This window comes from Phaseolus vulgaris, chromosome 7 (assembly GCF_000499845.2).
Source record: "Phaseolus vulgaris cultivar G19833 chromosome 7, P. vulgaris v2.0, whole genome shotgun sequence".
NCBI lineage: Eukaryota > Viridiplantae > Streptophyta > Magnoliopsida > Fabales > Fabaceae > Phaseolus > Phaseolus vulgaris.
In genome coordinates, this window is record NC_023753.2 from 14792827 (window position 1) to 14816186 (window position 23360).

Below are 23360 nucleotides of genomic sequence, written 5' to 3' on the forward strand. Positions count from 1 at the left end.
GCGCACCTCCATATTTTTCTCTGCACCTATACTTTTTAAAATATCAAAATTACCCTCAAAATATGTTTTTTAATTACATGAAATTCTTGAGACTTATTGGATTAAAGAATCTTAAAACTAATATTTGTGACTTTTTTATATTTTGGATTGTAGAACTCATAATACAAATTTTAAAGCTTCTTGGATTAAAGAATCTAAAACTTAATATTGTGATTTTTTTTAACTACAATCCAAAATGAAAAATTTACCTTTTTAGAATAAAAATATGAAATTTAATATTTGTTATTTTTTACATTTGATAGTGTGCAATCCATAATATAAGATTTATATTTTAGAATCTGGAATGTAAAATTTGTATTATATACTATGCAATCTAGAATGTAAATTTTGTATATTGTGTCATTCGGAGGAAAAAATTTATATTATGGATTGTAGAATTCAAAACACAATTTTTTTAAAAAGTAAATTTTGTATTCTAAATTATACAATTTAAAAAAAAACAAATTAAAGTAGTAATTTTGGTATTTTTGAAAGTGGGTGAGTGCATAAAAAACACGTGGAAGTGTAGGAAGAATTTGTATATGGTATAAAGAATTAGTGATTACAAAAAGGTTGGTTCGACCCAAAGACAAAGGGATGTGGATGTCATCTGATTTGTCATCATATAGTCCAGCTTAACACAATGAAACAAAAGGCCTATGAAACCCAACCACTCTCACCTTAATAAATTTTAAAGTTTGTAATTTAGTAGCTGGTGCAAAGAAAATAACCAAATTATGAAATAGCAGGTCGTGTGTAGATATATTTTCCGATAAATTCAGAATCCAAACAACAAGTTTGATCATTACTAATTATGAAAAAATAATGACGAAATTACAGAATTTTATTATATGATAATTGTTACTAATTTTGCTCGTACCAATATTTAACATATTTCATGAATTTCTTTTTAGTTGTACCGCCGAATTCACGTGGTTAATGGTTATAAAGTTGTTTCAGTTTAATCAACATGTATTAAATACTTAAACATATTTTAAACTATCTCATATGGTATGGTTGGAGGGAAGGGAGAAAATAAACAGAGAAAAATAACTAAATTTGATATTTTTAGCTAAAAAAAAATAAGAAAAGTAATTAAGTTTCGTCATTATTCTTTTATTCTACTCCTCATTTATTTTCATTATTTTATCTCTCTCCTTGTTTGTTCCATATTTTTGTTTGATCAAACCTTTTGAATTTTCACCTTACTTTTGACTTATTTACTTTCATGTTCTTTATTTATCTTCTATGTGACACTATTTGATGGGAGTGTTTCCACACCTGCAGTTGTCATACCAAAAAAGGTTGTTTTAGGAACATGTTCACACCTCACAAATTAATTAGAGGAAGTTTTAGGAAGCGTGTATATAAGGAGGCGATTCTAGGAATTATTATTCGTATGCATTGTTGTTTTTGGTAGAATATTGTAATATACTGAAAAAACAAGTGAAAATTCTGACAGAAGAAAAGAAAAGGCAAGTGGAATTGAGAAGCCTGAGAAAATGATATCAAATCTTGCATTCACTGTCTGGTCTTATTCCAAGAACATTTTTTTGAAATAAATTTATACATATAGAAGAAAAAATGTTGAGCTTTTTTCAAAAACACAAGATAGTGAGGCCCCATGACACTGAATAAGATTAATTTTCCTCCTTTTTGGGATTAGCTTCTTTGAACTTTTGGTTGTGTTTTTTCTCCCTTCCCTTTTTGACAAAGATGTAGCATCTCACGGGTTCCTCAAGTGTGCACCAGATCTTGTAGCCCTGCCCATGCTTACGTGCACATGGCCTTCAAAGAGACCACCACTTTGGGGCAACTCTATTATCAGAAAAATAAAAATATACCACATGATGCTTTCGACAAAAGTTCCAAAGTTCTTTATTTCAGAGTGAAAGGTGGTAGAAAATAAGAGGTAAATCTTCATATCAATGTTAAAATTTCTTTCTGTCAGCAAACTTAAGAAAAGAAATTAGTATGTGCAAACAAAATTTGGTAGAGGAAAATCATAACTACAATGATGATGGATCAACTACTACCAACAATAAATTTGGATGTTCTTCATTAGTTAATATAATATTTCAACTGCAAATTAATGATTGATTCTTACAAGCTGGAAACAGATGAAATTGTGGAATAAAAACTATCACCAAACCAACCAAATATGGCCAAACTTTGCTTCCATCCACCACCATTACAACACACAGTGTGTACAGAAATATAATTTTGGTGGGTGCATATTATCAATGGAAAAAGAACCCCACCCTCCCCTTTTATTAAAATAAACCTTGGAACAACTTCACCTATCTACTTTATATTCAAGATTCTTCATTTTCCCAATTTCTCCACTTTATTTTTCATATGTTTTGCTTCATTTCCTACCATTTCTTTTACTACAAAGCCATATTTCCTTATTAAGCTTTTGTTTTCAAAAGTAATTATAGCATGGTTGCTTTTGAATTTTTCCATGAAAAGTAACTTTTTTTCAAAAGTAATAATATTGTTGTTTTTAAGAATATTGAGTTACCTTAAACATAACTACATACAAACATGCATTTAATTGATCCAAAGTGAAAAAAAAAAGTATTTTTCTTAAGAAAGTTATTATGTGATGATTTCTGCAATGATGATGTTATCACAACTTCATACCATTTTATGTTCTGCAAAAACATACATAATACAGCAATAATGATTTCAAGTTCAAATTAAATTCAATTGAATATTGGTGTGTCATACAATCCTATGACCTGTTCATACATCTAAGAACATCTCTATCTTAAATAAAATAAATAAAAAAAAAAAAAAACCAAAGAAACTTGCAAGTTGCAAACATAATGGGAAGAGGGGAGGAGCAAAGAGAAATTTCAGGGTTCCAAAGAAACAGGTTGCACAGAACTCCTGGATCTACTTCCATGTCCAAAGGAAAAGAATGACCTCTTGACTCTAATATTACCACTACCACTGCAGCCTTCAGTGGAGCTGACTTCATTGACTTGCCTGTTCTGCAGCCTCAGAGCTTCCTGAACTGCTAAATAGAACTGTCTATCCCCTGATGAGTCCATGGAGAAAGACCTCCGGATTGGTTGCACTGAGAACTGGTTATCTTTTGCTCTAATATCAATACACTCATCTCCCATGCTCGTCACTTTATGCAGTTTCATTGCTTTCTTCTGCACATTTCCATGTTCCAATTTCCTTGGCGTAGAAGAACTAATATGAGATGTTGGTAATGGTAACTCCAAACCATTTCCTCTCTCTTGCAAATTTTGATTTCTATCATGGATATTGCCCAATTCAATCACAACAAAATCTTCATCACCTCCAATGAGGTTTTCCCGAGGTGGAGTCTGATGCGGAGGGGAAGAAGATCTTAGGGCAAGAAGCTGCTCCATGTGGAATCTGCTTGTCAAGGAAATGCTTGTTCTACAAAGAGGGCAATTGGCATTGCTCTGAAGCCAAACATCTATGCAATCAATGTGAAACACATGACTGCAATTTGGTATAATCCTGAGCTTCTCATCTTCCTGAAACTCATTCAAGCAAACAGCACATTCTCCAGAGTCTCCATCCCCTTGTGTCTTGTATTGAATCACTGGGATTAACCGGATCATTGCCTCATCTAGTCCACGAGTTTCTGTGCCTGGTGAGTACATTGGTGATGGATCTTCACGCCTTCTAGATGGAGAGAAACGTCTTAGAATATCGATTCTGTGCCAATTGAGGCAGCATTTGATGACAAAGATGTAGTAGCTCACAAGCAAGAAAGCCGTGGCCATTATTCCTATTATGGCAATTGCAATGATGGGAAAACTAGTGCTAGAAGAATGTTGATGAGGATGAAAGAATGAACCTCCTGGACTTGTGACCGGAGAAAGTGCTTGTGATTGTGACTCATAAATCAAGTGTCTTCTGCTTGCAAGATCCATACCAGATGTCACAGACAAAAATGCAGACCAATTGGTTCTCTCAGATCTTGAACATAAGCAAAAGACATGAATAGAATGACTCCCAATGTAAGACTTTAGGTACAAAATAAATATAACTTTTTATGGAAAATCTAAAGCTTGTGTACTGTGTACTACTTGAGAAAGGGTATGGTTGTTATCAAATAGAAGATGGGAGTGAACAGAGTTAACGAGTGCAGTACGTGGGTGTTAACTTGTTATCAAATAGAGAGAAAAAAAAACTAGTTTTGAAGAAAGGTGACTGAGGAGAGAATTGAAAGCAGGTTGAAGAGTATTAAAAGCAATGAAAAGTGGAGGAGTATGGAGAAGGGAGAAGGGAGAAGGGAGCAAACCTAGGTGGTGTTTAAATGAGGGTGAGGTGGACAATAAGGTCTTGAAATTCAATGAAAACGTTGAGAAAAAACTGTTTTCTTTATTTATTAAGGTTGGAGGGTGGAGTCTTGGCTCAGACTACGTAGTTGGTGAATTTCTCAGAGGTTCTCAGAGAGTTAGGCTTGAAAATTGTTCAAGTGTCTTGGACACTGCTCCAATTATATTTTACGTTACAGCACCGTATGATCCAATTTTAAAATTAGAGACTTTAAACAGTGTATGACGGTCCACTAACAGTGATAGGGGCTCACAAGGACCAACGCACCAAGTGTTTAATGCGATAACCATCCAATCATAAATGATTGAATACTTTAAATATTTCAGAATTATATATCTACAACCATGGTTATACACTATTTTCATCATATTTAATCAAGAAGCGTACAAAAGAACTTTCATTCCTTAAAAAGACCACCAATTTTTCACGAAATAAAAAAAGGGTACTTTTTTCAAATAACCCTCCACCCTTTTTATACAACATATTTTTTCTAACATGCTCAAACTTCAATAGTACAGACTAAATACACTTTCTAAATCATGTGTTCTAAATAGATTATATTATTATTACCTCCACACATATAATCCTTTTAGAAGAAATTTGAATTGATATGGATAAGACGGGAGCATTTTTTTTATAAATATCATGATATCAGTCAGAATGGGTGCACTACATACTTTATGTTGCAGAGTTTCCTGGTAATTAATGTGCTGGAGAAAAGTGTTTGTCCCTACAGAAGAAAAGAAACGTTAGTGGTAATTGTTCTTTACATTCAATCAATCATTCACACGTTATTAATCCAAAAAGACCAGATGCATCATTAACATACTCACATGGTTTGGAGTTTAACTGAGCAAGCAAGGTAGAAAAGAAAGAAAAATTGCTTGGTGGTTTGTTTTGGTGACGAGATAGGAAATAAAAGCCAATTTTGTTTAATGAAAGATTTAAGATATGTAAGTGGAGGTAAATGAGGGAAAAAGGGGTAATATTTTTTGGCAATTTATTAAATGATAAAGAAAAGGTGTGAAAGGCAGCCCCGCATGCAGCCCACGAAATGAGTCCTTAATGAAAGGGGTGACCGTTGATGGAAGATGTTGACTGTGATTAGTAGTTGGAGTTTGCTCCCCCGCCTATCTTATTTGAAAAAGCTTTGGGCAGAGGAAGTGTGGCAGTGGTCTAACGTTAGGGGAAATTTGTGGTGGGTCCTAAATTGCTGATGCAGTGGCTTATGGCAAAGTCAAATGTGTGTGCAGTGTTGTTATGTTGTATATATATAAAAGGTTTCAGAACCGACACATATTCACATTTGGGTTGTTGACAAGCAGTAGCAAGAGATGAGAGAAAAAAAACAGACACGGTTACCCTTTTGCTTTCCCACTTTCAAAAAGTGTTTCACACATTAGTCAAAGATTTAGCCCTATGCACCTTGTGGCGTCTGCCAGAAGAAACTTCCCCCACCGCTTTTCGACAAAATTTAATTAACCCATCCTTTCAAACTTGCCACAAAATCTCCACCTTCTCATTACTTTCTCGCCTTCGCCCTCCTTTCATTTCAATACTATTATTATGCACTCTCTTCGTTTAAACTCACTTAATACACATGATAAACAATTCGCAATAAATTAATCCTTCTTATTCGTCTCTACAATTCCCTACAAAATAATTGCTAACACTTAATGATTGCCTGACTAACTGTTATGAAGCAAAACTATTTATCGTTTAAGTTTATTTAATAATTTTCCACTAACTATCTTAACATGTCACTCACTGTCTCTCCATTTGTGACTTTATTTGTAATTATCTGCTTCTTTTAAGTACTTTATAGTAGGACAATTTAAGATTTAGATTTTTGGATTCTCTTTCAACGGTGTACAATATGTTAAGATATGTATAGTTCACTTATCTCCTTTTTTTTTTTTAAATGAGAAGGGTCAAATTAGATTTATGTGTAAGAGATCCCTTATTGAAAATAGAATAGCAAACAGGGAGAGAGGAAAAACAAAAAAAAAATTGCATATTCACCCGAATATAGATTATTGAATTATGGGTTAGAATTTATTGGTTATTTTTGGAATAGCAATTTTATTATGATATTTTTCACTTTCTTTCTTATTTGTAAGCACTTTTTGGGAAATTTGTTTTACATTTTTATTGATTATAATAAGTATGTTTTTTGTGTTACAAAACTATGTATCTCTTCTAACTATTTAATTTAATTATTTTGATAGTTTGAGGCATAAGTAGGGACGAAGCGTGTGTGGTCGAAAAGCTTGGTCAAATAATTAGGTGAAGGAAAAGGTTTTGGTGTGTAGAAGTAAGAGTGAGATTGATAAATAAAAGGATGGAAATGAAATGGCACATAAAATGCAGAATAGTTCTTCCTTGAACAGCTGCGTTCATATTGGGGAGAGTTATTCTGATGCAATACTGAATAATTTAAGATAGTATTGTGAACTTCTAGGTTGAATGAAACATATGATCTAACATTTATGTTTTGCATATTTGGTTTTGACATTTAAAAATGTAATTGAAAGTCAAGCTTGGTCTCGAAGCTTGTTGACTAAAGTTATATTATTGTGATGAAATATTTTTGGGCATTTAATACGATGGCAGCACATGTGTCCCTCTTGTTGAGCATATAGGTGCAGCTAGTTAATGGTTTCCATGGTTGCAGTGAAATATTGGACCACTATGTTGAGGGAAAATAATAGAAATAGTAAGATTAGCGTGAGGAGAAAGAGGCACATGGATATGGCATGGCACCAACAGCTGTTATTAGACAGTTTACTTGGGAAAAGAGCTCAGACACGCACAGTTTTTCTAAAAAAATCCTTAAATTTTCACAATAATTCTCTCTTTTCTGTCACTTCACCACGCTACTGCCTTCTCTTTAATGTCAATTCTCTTTTCGCTGGAGCTGGGACTCATCTATTCATTTCTACTGCCAAACAAAATTCTACACTTGATACACTTCACAAATATGCATCATTTCAACTTTCATTATCGTCCCAGTTACAAAAAATATATTCTTTTTAAGTTAATTTCTTCCTCTATTTGAATTAGGAAAAGGATTACGAACTTTTTTTAAAAAAAATTAAAAAGTGAAATTGTTTAGGTTATCGAATTCACAAAAGTTTTGGTGTGTAATTAAAAAAAAAAAGGAAGAATACATGTGTCAATTTTTTCTCACCACTATGACTGTCCATTCTTCCATTTCACTGTAACAGTACTTCCCCGAAATCAAAGATAGCGTTTAGTCATATTGGTGATAACAGGAATTCCACTTTTGATCTATCATTTTTTTGGAATTGAATCAAGATGATACTTCTTCATTTTTTATTTAAATACACAGTTATATATATTTTTTTAATTATCCACTTTTGACAGTGTAAATAGTAACAAATTCGTGACTATTAAATTTATTTCACCAAAATTTAATAAAATTATGAATCATAAAAAGTGGATAATTAAAACATCAACATAAAATCGATATTTAACTAGTATTGTATTTTTCTTAAGTAAATTCTTATTTACTAATTATTGACAATGTAGCGGGTTTTATTATATTTGGACACATGTTCATGAGAAAGGGATGACTAAATTGTGTTTCCATTGATTTATTTGTTGAAAGTGAAAGCGTAGGAAGCTCCGATGAAAGATGTTGTCCATAAAAGACGAATCTATTTCGTTTCCCCTGCCTCAGAATTATTTTTAATTTTAAATACTATATATTATTTATTTGTAATATTTTGGCTCACAATAATTTATCTATAGGTTTGAAAGACACAGGGATTCATGCCCTGTACAATTGTATATTAAATGTTATTTTAAGTTATTTAAGGATTCAGTTCAGTGTCACAAGTATTTATGAAAAGATTAATAATGTTAAATGGATATTTAGAGAGTATTTATAGATTATTTTTACTGATTCGATAATAAATCAATTGTTATAAAAGTCAATAAATTATTATGCATTTATTACTCAATGTTAATATGCTTTTTTATACTAATATAATACATAATAATATTATCTCTTAATTTAATAATGAATATAACTTTTGTTCAAATAAAAGACGTAATTTGTAATAACAACTTCAAATTAAAATTAGTTGAAATTTCATTTTTTTCTAGGAATTTGTAATTTACTATAACACATTATATATCCTTTTTACAAAAAATAAAATCAATAACCACCCAAAACATTTTTTATTGCCTTCTCGTCAAAATCAATACATAAATTTTACACAGTAAGATTTGAAATAACTTAACTCAATATACTGTGTGGACGGACGGATCCTTCAAAAAAAAAAAGTGACTAAAAAAATGGTAAATCACTTGAGAAAAGAGCATTTTTTTTTATATTTAATCTGTTTAGAATTTTTGAAGGTAAAATTTGTATCACGTGCATGGAACATGTCAAATGAACAGCCACCTCAGTTGTTTACTGCTGAAATGTCCATTGTAGAATACAAAGTTCTTTGTTTCACATTATTAGTTGGCTCTGAACGAAGAAAAATAGTTATTTCTTATTCTGAAGGTTGAAGACATTACTCACTTCACTTGGTGGACGATGTGCACGTGTCTTCACGTGTTCTTCTGACCGTCCATACAAGGAAAATAGTTCCCTTCCCTATTAAGATCTCTGTACTCTGTACCTTTTTAAATCCACATCAGAAAAAACAACATCTTGCATGCATGCCTTGTTTAATTTCTTTACTTAACTCACTCTGCATATATTTCTTTTTTATTTATTTATTAGTCAACATAAATTAATAAGATTGCTGCTTACCAATCAGCTACTGCAAAGAAAGAAAGCATAACACCCTCGGCGTGAGGAGGAAGAAGAAGGGAGGAGAAGAATACCCTAGAAGGTGCAACAGAGAAAGAAAGGGAAAAATTGAAATCTTATTTCATTGAGAAAGAATAATTGCATTTACGGAACAAAAGAATATAAAAACAGATAAAAGGAATGGGCTCAGACAGAGGCGGCCCAATACAAAGCACAAGCGTAAAAAGAAAGAAAGGGCCCAGAAACAAAACTAATGTTAACACCCCTCAAAAGATTGACATTGAACTTTTCTCTGAAAATGTGACAGTTAATCTCAATGTGTTTTGTCTTTTCGTATACTCAACCTTAGAGGAGCTTTTGGAGATGGTTAACTGTCTTTTGAATTTCCATGAGATAAGAGATTCACTAAAAAAAGTAGAAAAACCAGTTATAGGTTTCCTTGTCAACACAATTGGTCAATCACTATATTCTTTTAACTGAATGGTACTATTACTATAAAGAAAAATACTAGAACTAAGATTACCTTTAAGGTACCTTAAAATTTGAAAAATAAAGTGGATAGTTTTGCATATCATTGCTTTCCAGCTTGACGAAGTCCATAGAGAAACCTCTAGAGTTTGCAAGCACTATTGTTATTAGAAAGAAGAAGGTTGAGAGGAGGTTGCATGTAGACTTCTTCAATTAAGTCTCCATGCAATTTAGCATACACAACTAAAACAAAGAGTTATCAAGTGCAACTAAAATAAATAAAAAATTGAATATAAATTTTATACTAACAACAAATAAGCAAGTAAAACATTATAAATTAAAATAAATGCCAATATTATTAATCCACTTAATTTTATGGATTTTTGATTTTTTTTTCAGATTATTACATTTGTAGTTGGGTTGTATCTTCATCTTCCAATTTGTTACCAATATTATCATACTATTTCTTGAGAGATAACTCTTAAACTTGCTATATATAATTCTCAATGGAACAAACTATCCACATATATGTGTAAAACATATTTTGATTAATGTAACATCTCTAATTTTTTTCAACTATGAGTGCTATAATACATATGATGAATCTAATTAAATTTACATATCCACATCTCAATCATGCAATATTTAAAAATATATTCCTATTATTAAAGATTTTAAATTATATGACTTAAAATAATTATCCAACAAAACACAATTAACACTTTGTTCCAATGTAAATACACGATCATCATAGATAAATAAAATATAAACAACGCAAATAAAAGGGTAAGCTAGCTATTTTTAAAATTTCTACTATAAATAGAACTTCACTTAACACTCATGAAATCATCAATACTCGTAGATATACACAAAGAAATCAAATGTTTATCAAAATTCATAATCAATATTTCTCATGTCATACTTCTACTGACCCACATACTCAGACACTTGACTATACTTTCGGAAAACTCATGTATTGAAATTAGTATCTGATGGAAGAGGGTCAAGCACAACCTCATATAAAAAGACAAGAGCCAAGACGTGAGCATCCAAAGCCAAACCAAGAGCGTCTAGGCCAAAGGAAGGAGCGTCTAGGCCAAAGTGAAGAGCGTCTAGCACAAGGTGGAGAGCGTCTAAAGGGAGAGCGTCTAGAAGGAAAGGTAGACCGTCTAGGACCTATTACTAGGTCCATGACCAAGCTATGGATGTGAGACTTGGGCCAAGCTATGAATGGGAGAAGAAGCAACTTGTATATGCTACATGAAGGCCCATTAAGGATAGCTTAGTATTAGTTGTGGTGTAAATAGCATAAACTTGATTCCATGAGACTTGACCTAGATTTGCTAAAGATTTGGTCACTTTCTAGAAGGATTCTCCACATGGCCATGTGCTCCATGTGATGTAAATTTGCATTTCATTTTGATTAGCATTAGGGTTGCATTATGGTCCTCCTTAGCCTATAAAAGGAGGAACCTACACCTTGTATTTTCAAGATTAAATTGAGTAATGTTATGCTGCCCATTTAGTGCCATACTTTGCTCCTTGCCTAGCTTCTAGGTTTTAATCTTCTTTCACCATCTATCAAGGGGTTGGTCGAACCTCCCCTCTTTCCACACTCTTCATGCACCTTCAAGGTCACCACAACTCCTAGGAGGACCTTGCCCATCTCCTACATTGAGCTTCCGCACCATCTTCAACAAACATCTAAGAAGAGCTCATAGGAAACCCATCAGCATCCAAAGACTTGCACCTGTCCTACTACTCACTGTGAATCCATGCAACCATGCACATAATCATTTCAATATCTCATAATCTTATATGACAAGGTAAATCCATATGATCTACTCTAATAAGTTTTTTCAAACCTTAAATCATTCATATGAATCTCCTTCGATTCTCACCAACCGAATAACTTCATCTATGTAATTTTGTAGTGGTCAAACATGCTTGGGGCTCCGACCCGAGCACTCAAATATGATAACCCGGTTGGTCAAGCCCACTTGGGAGAAATACTTAGCTCCGCCTAAGATAAATGATAAAGCCCAATGATGTATCCAGAGGTCGACCTAGGCAATGAAAAGTCCATATTGGTTAAATGAATATGTTTTCTATGTGAATAAAAACTGAATTAGTTAAGGGTATATGTTTTCTATGTTAATAAAAACTATTAAATATTATGTTGCATGTACTCGTAAAATAAAAGTGTATAATAAAATATCTTGGTGTTTGTTAAACTCCGAAAAAGAGGACGACGAAGACTATAAAAAGGGCTTGAGACCCTGAGCAGAGATAAGTTGAAATCTTGAGAGACTACACTCATACAACTATTTTGAATTCAGATTTTGATAGTTATGTGCTCTCAATGACTTGATCTTCGGAGTGTAATCAACGGGTGGAGCTCCTCTCATTGTGAATCATTAGCATATTAAAGCAGGAATGCCAAAAAAAAGAAGTCAACCCAAAGACCACCACCAACATCTGACCCAGGTCAGCCGACGAGAACATTTGGCGTCCAATGTTCGGTAAAACCTGATCCCACTTGCGTTTACGGCTGAGCAATCCAATGTGATGATAAATACGAGGCAAGGATCACAAGGATCTAAAGGAGACGAGGCCCCAGCCCTACAACGGATTATGGAGACCATGAGGGCTTTCCAGGAGGCAAACGAAGGATACCAACGTGAGCAATAGCGGATTCGGGAAGAAGCAAAGGTCGAGCAAGAATGGCTACAAGCAGAAACCCGGGCTGACCAAGAACGCCTTCATGAGGAAACACGGATGAATCAAGCACGCCTTATGGCGGAAATTGAAGCCTCCCGAAAAACTATTGAAGAGCAGGCACAAGCTAACGAAGAGTTGCGCAGAGCCAACGAGGAATTGCGGAGGAACATGCACCGCCATGGCTAACACCCCACCTGAGAACGTTCCCCAAACTTGTAATCGAGAGATGACCTAAAATCGTTTTCTTAGCAAATCATGGAAGAACCCACACCGCCCCATTATATCACGCCTAAGATTGCTCTTTTTTCTGCCGTGGAAGACCCTGAGAAGTCATTTAAAGGCATTCAGGTCCCAAATGATCATCTCAGGAGGGTCAGATGGAGTCTAATGTAAGATGCTTATAAACACATTTACGGGGACAACTCTGTAATGGTTTAGTGGGATCCCGGATGGGCATATCACCTCTTTCCCTCAATTTTCCAAAATGTTTGAGTAGCAGTTCCCAGCTAATAAAGTCAACCCCCCACGATTGCATGATTTGTTTGATGTTAAGAAAAGAGATGGGGAATTACTCAAAGACTATTTAAATCGTTTCTGCAGTATTCGTAAGACTTCAAACTCCAAATGAAGAGATGGTCGTCGCTGCTTTCATTAAAGGGATGACAACAAGCCCATTCAGCGATTCGCTAATCCGAAATCGGGCAAAAACTTTATCCAAGGTATGTGAACGGGCTACAGCTCATATAAAAACAGAGGAGGCTTTGGTTAGGAAAAACGACAACTCATGATCAAAGCAACCCAGACACAAAGAAAATAATCGTGATTAGTCTGCCAGAAACGATGAAACATCCATAGGGAAAAGAACAGACCAGATGTACGTCCTGTATGTGGCCAAGAAAGATGAGCCTAAAACTAAAGCTAGTGAGAAGATAATGATAAGGCCTAGGTTCTGAGTGTCCTGCAGAGAGCTCATACGCATGGTCGGGGTGGTAAATAGATTAAAGTTTCCACTAAAGTCAGATCGGTTTCTGGGGTCACGGAGGGATACCTGGTGTGATTTTCATAGAGCTTATGGGCACAGTGTTGAACGATGCATCGCCCTAAGTTATCAACTAGTGAATCTAGTTAAAGAAGGATTTTTTACGAAATATCTCGAGGTCGGTAAGGATGAGCAAAAAGGGAAGGCCAAACCTCAAGAGAAAACACACGAAACTCTAATCCTTGGGCACCTGAACACCATTGCAGGAGGATTCTCTGGAAGGGGAAGCTCAGCGTCTAGCTGCAAACTATATGCTCGAGCAGTAATATCCTTAGATGTCAGGAGGTTCGAGCACTCCGCTGAACTCTCCCTTTGTTTCACAAATTCCGATTTGGAAGATGTGTTTTCCCACGAGGATGATCCCGTGGTAATATCCGTTATCACTGTAGGGCAAAAGGTGCACAAAGTCCTCATCGATCAAGGGAGATCAGATGACGTATGGTTTGGGGAACATTTGCCAATTTTCAAATATCCCCTAACCAATTGAGGCCATATGATGACAATTTAGTCGGTTTTGTTGGTGACCAAGTGGAGGTGCGAGGATATGTCGACCTGAGGACGACCTTCGCTGATGAAAGTGCAACCAGGACGATTATTGTAAAGTACATCTTCATCAATACGCCTTTCGTGTACAACCTGCTATTGGGTCGACCTTCTTTGAATAGGTTGGGTGCGGTGGCCTCAACTACCCATATGAAGATGAAGTTGCCCTCGTCCGAAGGAAGGGTAATCATGATAAAATCTGACCACAAGATGGCACGAAAGTGTTATGAGAGTAGTTTGAAAAATCGTAGGGGAAGCTATGTAGTTACTATCCAGCTCAGAAAACCATAATGGATAGTGAAGTTGACCTTAGCGACGAGAGGCGACCCGGACCCGCTGGAGAAGTTCGGGAGTTGGAAATAAATGGTAAGAGATTCAAGCTCGACGCCTCACTCTGCAAAAGATAAAGTACCAAAGTCATCTCGAAGAATATGAGCGCTTTCGCATGGGCGTCCACTAACATGCATGGGATAGACCCAAGTTTTGTATGTCATCGGCTTACCATGGATGAGAAAGTTAGACCCGTGGTTCAGAAGCAAAGAAATTTCAACGAAGAAAAATGTCTCGCCATGCGAGAGGAAACTCGAAAACTCCTTGTTGTGGCCACATAAGCGAAATCTAATACCCCGAGTATTACATGAAGCGAAATCTGAACGACGAGAGTAAGACAACTTTTATGGCCGAGGTCGCAAATTATTGCTACAAGGTCATGCCTTTTGACCTGAAAAATGCTGGGGCGACCTACCAGAGACTCATGCTCGTCCTGTTCGGATTGGACATGAACAACTCAGGTTGAGATTTCCTTCTTTGGTAAGGTGTCTTTGTTTGCAGCTACCCTCATCTTTTTGGCACACTTGGCCAGTTCGACTTTGCAAATATTAGAAAGCATACTATATGTACAAATAAACAACTTCAAGTCAGAATCAATGAACCCAAGGTCCCTCTCAAAGGGTAAAGATAATAGAAGGGTATACCAATATAAGCCTTGAGGGCACCAGGAAGGTATTCTTTTTTTCAAGAGTGTTGCTGTGTTGAAAACGACCTTAAGGCTTTCCAGAAATTCGCAAATACCTCTCTCTCATGGGGACAAGTCTTCTAGACGCCGAGCACTCTGGAATCGGGGGTTGAGTGACCAATACAAGGGGAAACCATCTAGTAAAGATGTATTTCCAGCCAAGGCACGAACCTTGAATAATCGGCCTTTGAAATTTTTATAAGAAGACTTAAAAAGAGTAAGCAGACCCCACCCAGGAGCTGCTGAACCAAGTGGTGTTCAATGTTTTGAAGAATCCAAATCCTTTGAAGGATGTTGAAGCCTCTGCTTTGCTTGCTGTTGCTGTGCTGGTTTAAGCTTTGTTCTGGGGTAGTTTAATGTTGTAATCCACCCTTAGATTAAATCTCAAGCAATTAGCATCTCAATCTTTATCAAAGTAAAATGTTTTTCAAACTAAGTTGAAACAACCGATTGTTTTGTCGAAACAACTGATTGTTTACACTTAGGTGTTTTGAGAAAGTTTGAAAACTGTTTTTGAATGGTTAAAACTGTTAAGTAACAAAACAACCGATTGATTCGAGGAAACAACCGATTGTTTGTTTTGTAACCATAACAGAAAAACTGTTTTCTTTGACTGAGCTTTAAATGCTTTAACTGAATACGCTCCAGTCATTAAATGCTTTGACCAATCTATTTTATATGCAATTAAGAGTTTGTTAAGATTTGATAACAAACTATATCTTTGTATAATTTCAGAAAAACTGTTTTTAAGAAATAAGAATCTCGAGACAAAGTTTTTAACTAAGAGTTTTTCAAAGAGTTCTGAGATTGCTTAAGAGTTTAGAGATTGATCAAGGTGCTGGAATAAGATTCTACTTGTATTGATTTCAGATATTCATCTGTAACAAGTGTAATCTTTGTAAACTGCTGAACAATTCGTTTGTGTGTTTTGCTGAGATTGGCTGTGTGTTCTTGAGGTGTTCAAGATCAACAATCTTAGTGTGGGCCAAGGAGAGTGTGTTTCTTGAGGTGTTCAAGGTCATTCTCTTGGTTGTGGTGTAAGTGATCAAGTGGTGATTGCTTAGTGGTTATCCTCAGGGTTTCTGAGAAGACTGGATGTAGCTCTTGTTTGGAGTGAACCAGTATAAACAACTGTGTACAATTTCTCTATCCCTATCTCTTTAAATTCAGTTTTGATATTTTGAAACTGGTATAAACAACCGATTGTTTCGCTAAAACAACCGATTGTTCTTCCAGCTTTGTGCTTTTGCTGTTTTGATTTGAAAAACTGAATCCTTAATCAAGGTTCTTTTGAAGAATTTTCATTCTAAGCTTAAAAGTTTACTAAAATCTTTCTTAAACAATTCACCCCCCTCTCGTTTAAGGCCATATATTCTAACAGGAGCCCCGTTTAGAGAGGCCCATAACTGGCGACCACAATATTTGAGTTCGAAAAAGTAGAAGAACACTTCCACAATTGGCGAAATGTCAAGCTGGAAACATAGTATGATGAAACCTCGGATGAACGCCCAACTGTTCGGATGCTCCTGGACGGGAGCTACGTTTAGCTTGGTTAACAGTTCTTTTTCTAAAGATTGACAGAGGAAGGCGCAATAGGATTTTAGTAAAAAAGGTAGCATAAAAGAAACAAAACGACCCTTCAGGGTTCGACGACTTGTCGCAACATATTGGTTCGCCCTCCCTACACTCTACCACTTTCACTAAACTCTCATGTTTCTTGCTCAGACCACCCCCAATTCTCTAAGTTCTCTAATTTTCAGACGGGTGGTAAAAATGGAACTTTCTTTAAGCAATTCCTTTTTTGGCCAAGGGTAGGCGAAACTATAATCCATTGTTGAAGGGAAAACTAAGAAATGAGCAGAAATTGAACATGAGGCATTATTTAGGAAATATATTCAAAACCAGATAAAGCACAAATTGCATTGTTCTAGTCGAAAATCAATAATAAATCGTAATCACCACTGCTTAATAGAGTTTCTGTGCGATGGAAACATACCTATTTTTTCGGTGAGGCACGACGGAGTAAGGTGGTGCGGTGAATGGGGTGAAAGGTTTTGTTTTTGCGCAGGGGTGAAAGAGTGAGGAAGGTGAATTCAAAGGGGGAGAGAGGTTATTTTGGAAAAAGAAGAAGTTGAAATGGTAAGGATTTCTTGTCGTTGATGATGTGCCACGTGTACGTACCATGTGTAGTATGGTGAGACGTCTTTTCAAGAGATGCTTAAGAATCCGTGTCCCAGCTACCCTCTGGGAGAAACATCATGGCAGTCGTTGGTGCAGGTAAGCCTCTTCGCCTCGCCAAGCTTGGCTCGAGGCTGGGGGGCTGTGTACTGGTCGGACGTGCTCGGGTCAAATGTGATAACCCGATTGGTCAGACCCACTTGGGGAAAATACCCAGCTCGACCTAAGATAAATGATAAAGCCCAATTATGTATCAAGAGGTCGGTCCATGCAATGGGGAGTCCATATTGGTTAAGTGTATATGTTTTATATGTGAATAAAAACTGAATTAGTTAAGTGTATCTGTTTTCTATGTGAATAAAAATTGTTAAAGATTATGTTGCATGTACCCGTAAAATAAAAGTGTATAATAAAATATCTTGGTGTTTGTTAAACTCCGAAAGAGAGGACGACGGAGACTATAAAAATGGCTTGAGACCATGAGTAGAGATAAGTTGAAATCTTGAGAGACTACACTCATACAATTATTTTGAATTCAGATTTTGATAGTTATATGCTCTCACTGACTTGATCGTCGGAGTGTAATCAACAGGTGAAGTTCCTCTTACTGTGAATCATTAGCATCTTAAAGAGGCAACGCCAAAAAATAGAAGTCAGCCCGGAGACCACCACCAACATCTAACCCAGGTCCAGCGAAAACATATTTCATTATATCAATAAAATCAAAATAGTCTCATTTAAAGGACAATCACAAATCAATATAGTAACAATCTCGACACAGTATTTTCTTTCCTGAAAATACCATGTCTTGATTACTATTCATATTTGATGTCTCACATTATCAAAAATCACACCATTAAATCATCCCAAAGCTTAGAAATTTAAACACACTAAAATTCATCCAAGAATCTCATAAACGTCTAATTAAAGGATTTTTCAATTAAATATATGTACAAAATATATTTTTCCATAATTTATAATTAAAATTCATAAAACATAAATAAACTATCCTTTTAAAAGTAAAAATACAAAGTTATTTTTTTTAACTTAAGCGAAAATAATCTCGATTGAGCGAAGATCACATTGCTTAAACGAAAATCAACTAAAGAATATCCCAAAATTCTTCGTATTGAGAAATTTAACTAGTTACCTTTAATAAAAAAAATCTTCTAATTAAGTTGTTTTTGCTAATCATATTAAGTTGTTTTTGCTATTTATCATACCCACTGAAAATTTTGTTCCAAAGATCCAAACCAGTTGAACATGGCTGACAACAACTTTAGACAAATTTGACCTAATTTATCTTTTAGTTTTCATTGAAACCTGAAAAATTCTAGGAAAACAAATAAAATCATATATTTTTAATGAAGAAAACTTTGAAAAAAAAATGAGTTTAAAAAAAAAAAGATTTACAAAGTTTTTGCTTCTAGTTTTCCTTTCTTTAGTTATTCTAAATCCTTTGTCCAAGACACCACTCGAACATTTCAACCTAGAAATAACTTTTAAACTAAAAAATTATGAAAAAAAAAACCTTTATTAACTTTAACCTGAACATTAAAATAAAATTGAAATTAAAAAATTAAGGCGAATGCTGCCCTGATATCTCATAATTCACCATTGTTTGAAAGCAAAAGGAATGGTGTCGAGCCCAATTTTTGTAGATCATGCCTTCAAACGTGGCCAACAATATATCACTTTATTGGGCCTATCCCTATTGTAAGCCCTTTAGCCGGAATGAGATTCTAGTCTACGTGAGTCCAACCGATAAATATTCATATTTAGATTTTAAATTAGAGTAATTTATCGACAACAAAATATTCTTATTTTTGCAAAAGTGACCTTCATATATATTGAACTTGTTTAGACTTGTTCGTATTCACTGAATACCTCTGCGAATCCTAAATTTGTTCGGAATCATATTAATCAAGATATCCACTAACTTTAAACGCTTCTACTTTCCAACCTGCATAATTTTGTCTTTTCTCTTAAATAAGAAATTAAGGTTAAAAACTATTTTAAATTCAGGGTTAATTCTTTTTTATTCTGTTATAAGGATTTGGACATACACCAGATATTTAAGTTGCTTTAAGGTCGCTATCATGTTAACAATTTAAATTTGGTGAAACGGCTACTAATACTGATGTGTCTAATTTCATTTTTTTATGGTTCAATTGTTGGTCTTCTTTCATTTCAGCCAATAACTTGTAAATCATATTCTGATTCTTGCACCATTTATTGAGAATCTCATTCAATCCCTACAATTACTTCCCAAGACAACCCAGCCTCAATATTCCCCATCCTTATAGTGCTCTTCAACATTCATCTGCATTCAGAAATTTTAATATTTATAATTCCTCATAATTTCTAGAACTAGCTTCTTTCTAGAACAAGACAAATATCATCTTATTGTAGAAACCTAGTTCTTTCTACAGAAAGAAATATCTAAAACAACGCTGAATGCTCAATCCCAACTTATAATTATATGACATGTTGCCAATTATACTACATAAACACTAAAACAAAATTATAGAAACCAATTTTTATAAACCAAAATAATTAATTACAATATAGTAACTAAATTAGAGATCATTTTAGAAACTAAAAAAAATGTTGGTTTCTAAATTAGTGTCTATTATTGTTAAATAGTTTCTAAATTGGTATCTAATTAGCAACCAAGGTTTTAACTACCAATTTTAGAAAAAACATTGGTTGTTAATTAGATACCAATTTAGAAACTATTTAACAATAATAAAAACTAATTTAGAAACCATTTTTTTTAGTTTGTAAAATGTTCTCTAATTTAGTTACTATTGCAACTAATATTTTGTTCTCTAAAAATTGGTTTCTATTTCATAATTTTTTTTTTGTAGTGAAACAAGTATAAATCTTATTTTATAAATTAGTTTTATATTGTTAGAGTTGGATTAAATTTAAAGTCTATTACTATAATATATAATATGAATAAGTTAAACTTTATCTTATAAGTCAATTTTACTAGATTGATTTAAATCTAAAAAATTATTTTTTATAATATAAGTAAATGTAAACTTTATTTTATAAGTTAATTTTATAAATAGATTTAGATTTAAAAATTTACTTATTAATATAAAAATATAAATAGGTGTAAACTTCTAAATTAATTTTATAATATAAATTTAGATTTAAAAATTTACTTGTTAACAAGAGATCATTTAGAATATTGACTACCTAAAAGAAAAAAGAAGGATAAGTAAGCAATCTGAGTTCAGAAAATGGCAGCAGTGAAGACAAGTAGTAAAGACATTGGCACGTTTGAACTTTTCAATCAACTTGCATAAAATTGATGAAGGTGGGGTTACCTTTACTCTTAATTATTGCAATTTTTGCTTTTAATATTTTTGTGAGCCACAAAGTGGTATTTGTTTTCATGTAAAATGAATTCCCCTAACAACGATGGGTAAAAGACATTTAAAAGAGATAATGCTACTAGAATGACAAAAGAATTTGAAAACTTTGTAAAGCCACCACCTTGACCATCCAAATACAATGGACACAAAACTTTTCAACCTTGCTCATTGGTTTCAATAGCAGAAACTTCTTATCGTCACGTGCCAACAATTCTCATGTGGCCTAATCAAATAAAGTCTTTGAACTATGTGTACATTTTTTTCAACCATATATAAACCCCGAATGTCTTGCCTTACCATGCATGCAAAAGCACACAAACTAAACCTTACCAATACCATACCAAGTGCCAACCATGGATGAGGAGGGATCAAGGGGAAAACCCAAGGAGGAGGCTGGAGACGTCCGGTACCGGGGGGTTCGGCGGCGGCCCTGGGGGAAGTTTGCGGCGGAGATTCGAGACTCCGCCAGGCAAGGCCAAAGGGTGTGGTTGGGAACTTTCAACACGGCGGAGGAAGCAGCCAGAGCCTATGATAGAGCTGCTTATACCATGAGAGGTCCATTTGCAATCTTGAACTTCCCTGAGGAGTACCCTATGACTGCTGGTGGTGCCACTAATGCTGCCACTCATTCCTCTGTTGCTTCATCATCCTCAAACTCCTCTTCTTCTTGGAATGCAAATGCGGAAGGCAGAGGAAGAAGTGATCAAGGAAGACAAGTGTTTGAGTTTGAGTACTTGGATGACAAGTTGTTGGAGGAGCTTCTTGACTTTGAGGACAAAAAGAAAAGGGGCCCCTGAAAAGGAGCCACTACCAATACTCTATCAAACTATGTCATTTCATAATTTCTGTCTCAGTTTATATTAATTAACTTCCTTCTAGTAAATTAAAACATATAATTACATCTCACACAAATGCTTCCAACCATATTATAATTTCTCTGTCAACCAACGTATAATGGTTTTCGAGACAATGCTACTAGTCCTAGTAAGTGCCAATTATGCATGTATTTCTAATATTTACCAAGTGCCATCATATGGAGATAAAGTAATCCATCCCCATCCAGTTTTTCAATGGTGCTTGATTACACATATCTATGCGCACAAAAAAGAATTTAACCCTTGTTTATTACATGTAAAAGTAGGCCAGGTAAATAGTGCAAAATAAACGTTGTTGTGTATATTTTGCAAAGGCTAAGGAAAGGAAGAGTAAAATTTGGAGGAATCCTCTAAAATCTCATACTAGTACTCTGTCTAACCTTAGGTGATCCATTTGACTTGAACCACGCATATTTCTTGCCCACAATATGAAGCTCCACCAGAAAGTTACTCTCTATGAAGCTATTGAAACCATTGATCTCGCTTGATTGGTCTCCCCTTTCTTTGACACCTCTCCTTTCTCTTATACTTCTAACTGCATTAAAATCACCACAGAAACACCATACCAAATCCTGATGTGCACACTTAATGTGAGACAATTCCTCCCATAGGACTACCTTTTCACTCAGATTGCATGCTGCATACACATTGACTATAATGCACCTGTTGTTAGATGTTAGGTGCTGGCCAAAAATAGCTATGTACCTTTCCTCACCAAATGACTTTCATAACAAAAGACTTCTTTATGCCACATTGATAGTGAACTCTCAACTCCATTTACCCCTTCATTATGGATCCAACCAACCTTATTATCCCCCCACAATGAATAACATATAGCATCCGATAAAACACTTGTTTTTGTTTTTGTATACATATAAATTTTGCACCATCACAAGCAATAATTTGACATAGATATCTAGTATTGGTGCCCCCTAAGACCTTTAATATTCAAATTTACTATTATCATAAGAAACCATTTTTGTTGCCCTTCTCATACATCATCATAACCTCAAGATCCCTCTCTTCCATACATTGGAATTCTTTGCCAACCTCCTCATTTCTATGGCATGTAATCCCTATTTGTTTTCTTATCTCCAGAGTTTGATTGGTTCCACATTGTTCTCTGATTTCCAGAATTTGGAATTACCGTTGACGATATCTCCATTGAAAATGGCTACTGAATTCATTCCTAACCTTGACATGGAATTGCTCCCTACTTGAGGTGTTCCCATGCCAGACTTCGCGTTCCACCTTGGTTGAATGTTTGATTTCACCAACTCCCACAACCCTCTGTACCTTTGATGACGTGGAGGGGTATTACAGATGCTTCCCATAATAGCTCCATCATCACCTAATATATGTGAGAGGTTCAAGGTTGGGGCAGAATCTCCTCTAGCTCCTTCTTTTTCCCAAACCACATTATTGATGAGCTCGATTTGTGGACCATCCATAGGACACGAAAAACTTAACGAGCCGATTGCACTCAGGGGTCGTTAGATTCACCCTCATCTCCGACGAAGAATATTGTGCTTCACATCCTCCCCCTCCAACTCTGACCACCGCCCCACCGTCCTGGATGCCATTCACTCCGTGATGGTTGCCTATAAACCCAAGGTATCTCAACGACGCTCCTCCAGCTCCCACATCTAATTGGGATGAGTCTTTCACCCTTTGATGTGAGTTGATTTTAGATTTTTCCATTTTAAGGGAGACACTTTATTTATGATTTGGATTTTAGCAATTATAAGGTGAGACCTAGGGAAGATCCCCACTGAACACGAACTTAACCAAGTGGTTACGTAAGTCTGAAGGTTCACTTCCAAAGGCAAAAGGAAAAACACAATATATGGTGAAGATGATGTAGAATGCGGAATTGAAAGAACATAAAAAAGAAACAATTATGATGAAGGAAACCGAATTGAAAATTGAAGCAAAAGCAAGGATATAAACACAATGAACAATGGCGCAAATGGAG

The 23360-nt window shown here is 34.9% G+C and overlaps 2 protein-coding genes across 2 annotated transcripts; one reads left to right on the forward strand and one right to left on the reverse strand.

Annotated features, from left to right (window-relative positions):
* Positions 1–2728: 2728 nt before the first annotated feature.
* Positions 2729–4531, reverse strand: LOC137828870 (RING-H2 finger protein ATL16). The gene has a single exon (XM_068635611.1). The coding sequence runs from the start codon at positions 3960–3962 to the stop codon at positions 2901–2903; it is 1062 nt and encodes a 353-aa protein (XP_068491712.1). The 5' UTR covers positions 3963–4531; the 3' UTR covers positions 2729–2900.
* Positions 4532–20818: 16287 nt separating this feature from the next.
* Positions 20819–21413, forward strand: LOC137828287 (ethylene-responsive transcription factor ERF096). The gene has a single exon (XM_068634784.1). The coding sequence runs from the start codon at positions 20864–20866 to the stop codon at positions 21305–21307; it is 444 nt and encodes a 147-aa protein (XP_068490885.1). The 5' UTR covers positions 20819–20863; the 3' UTR covers positions 21308–21413.
* The last annotated feature ends 1947 nt before the right edge of the window (positions 21414–23360 follow it).

Excerpts from the sequence above, each read along its gene's own strand:
- LOC137828870 (XM_068635611.1), bottom strand. The coding sequence starts at position 3,962 with ATGGATCTTGCAAGCAGAAGACACTTGATTTATGAGTCACAATCACAA.
- LOC137828287 (XM_068634784.1), top strand. The coding sequence starts at position 20,864 with ATGGATGAGGAGGGATCAAGGGGAAAACCCAAGGAGGAGGCTGGAGAC.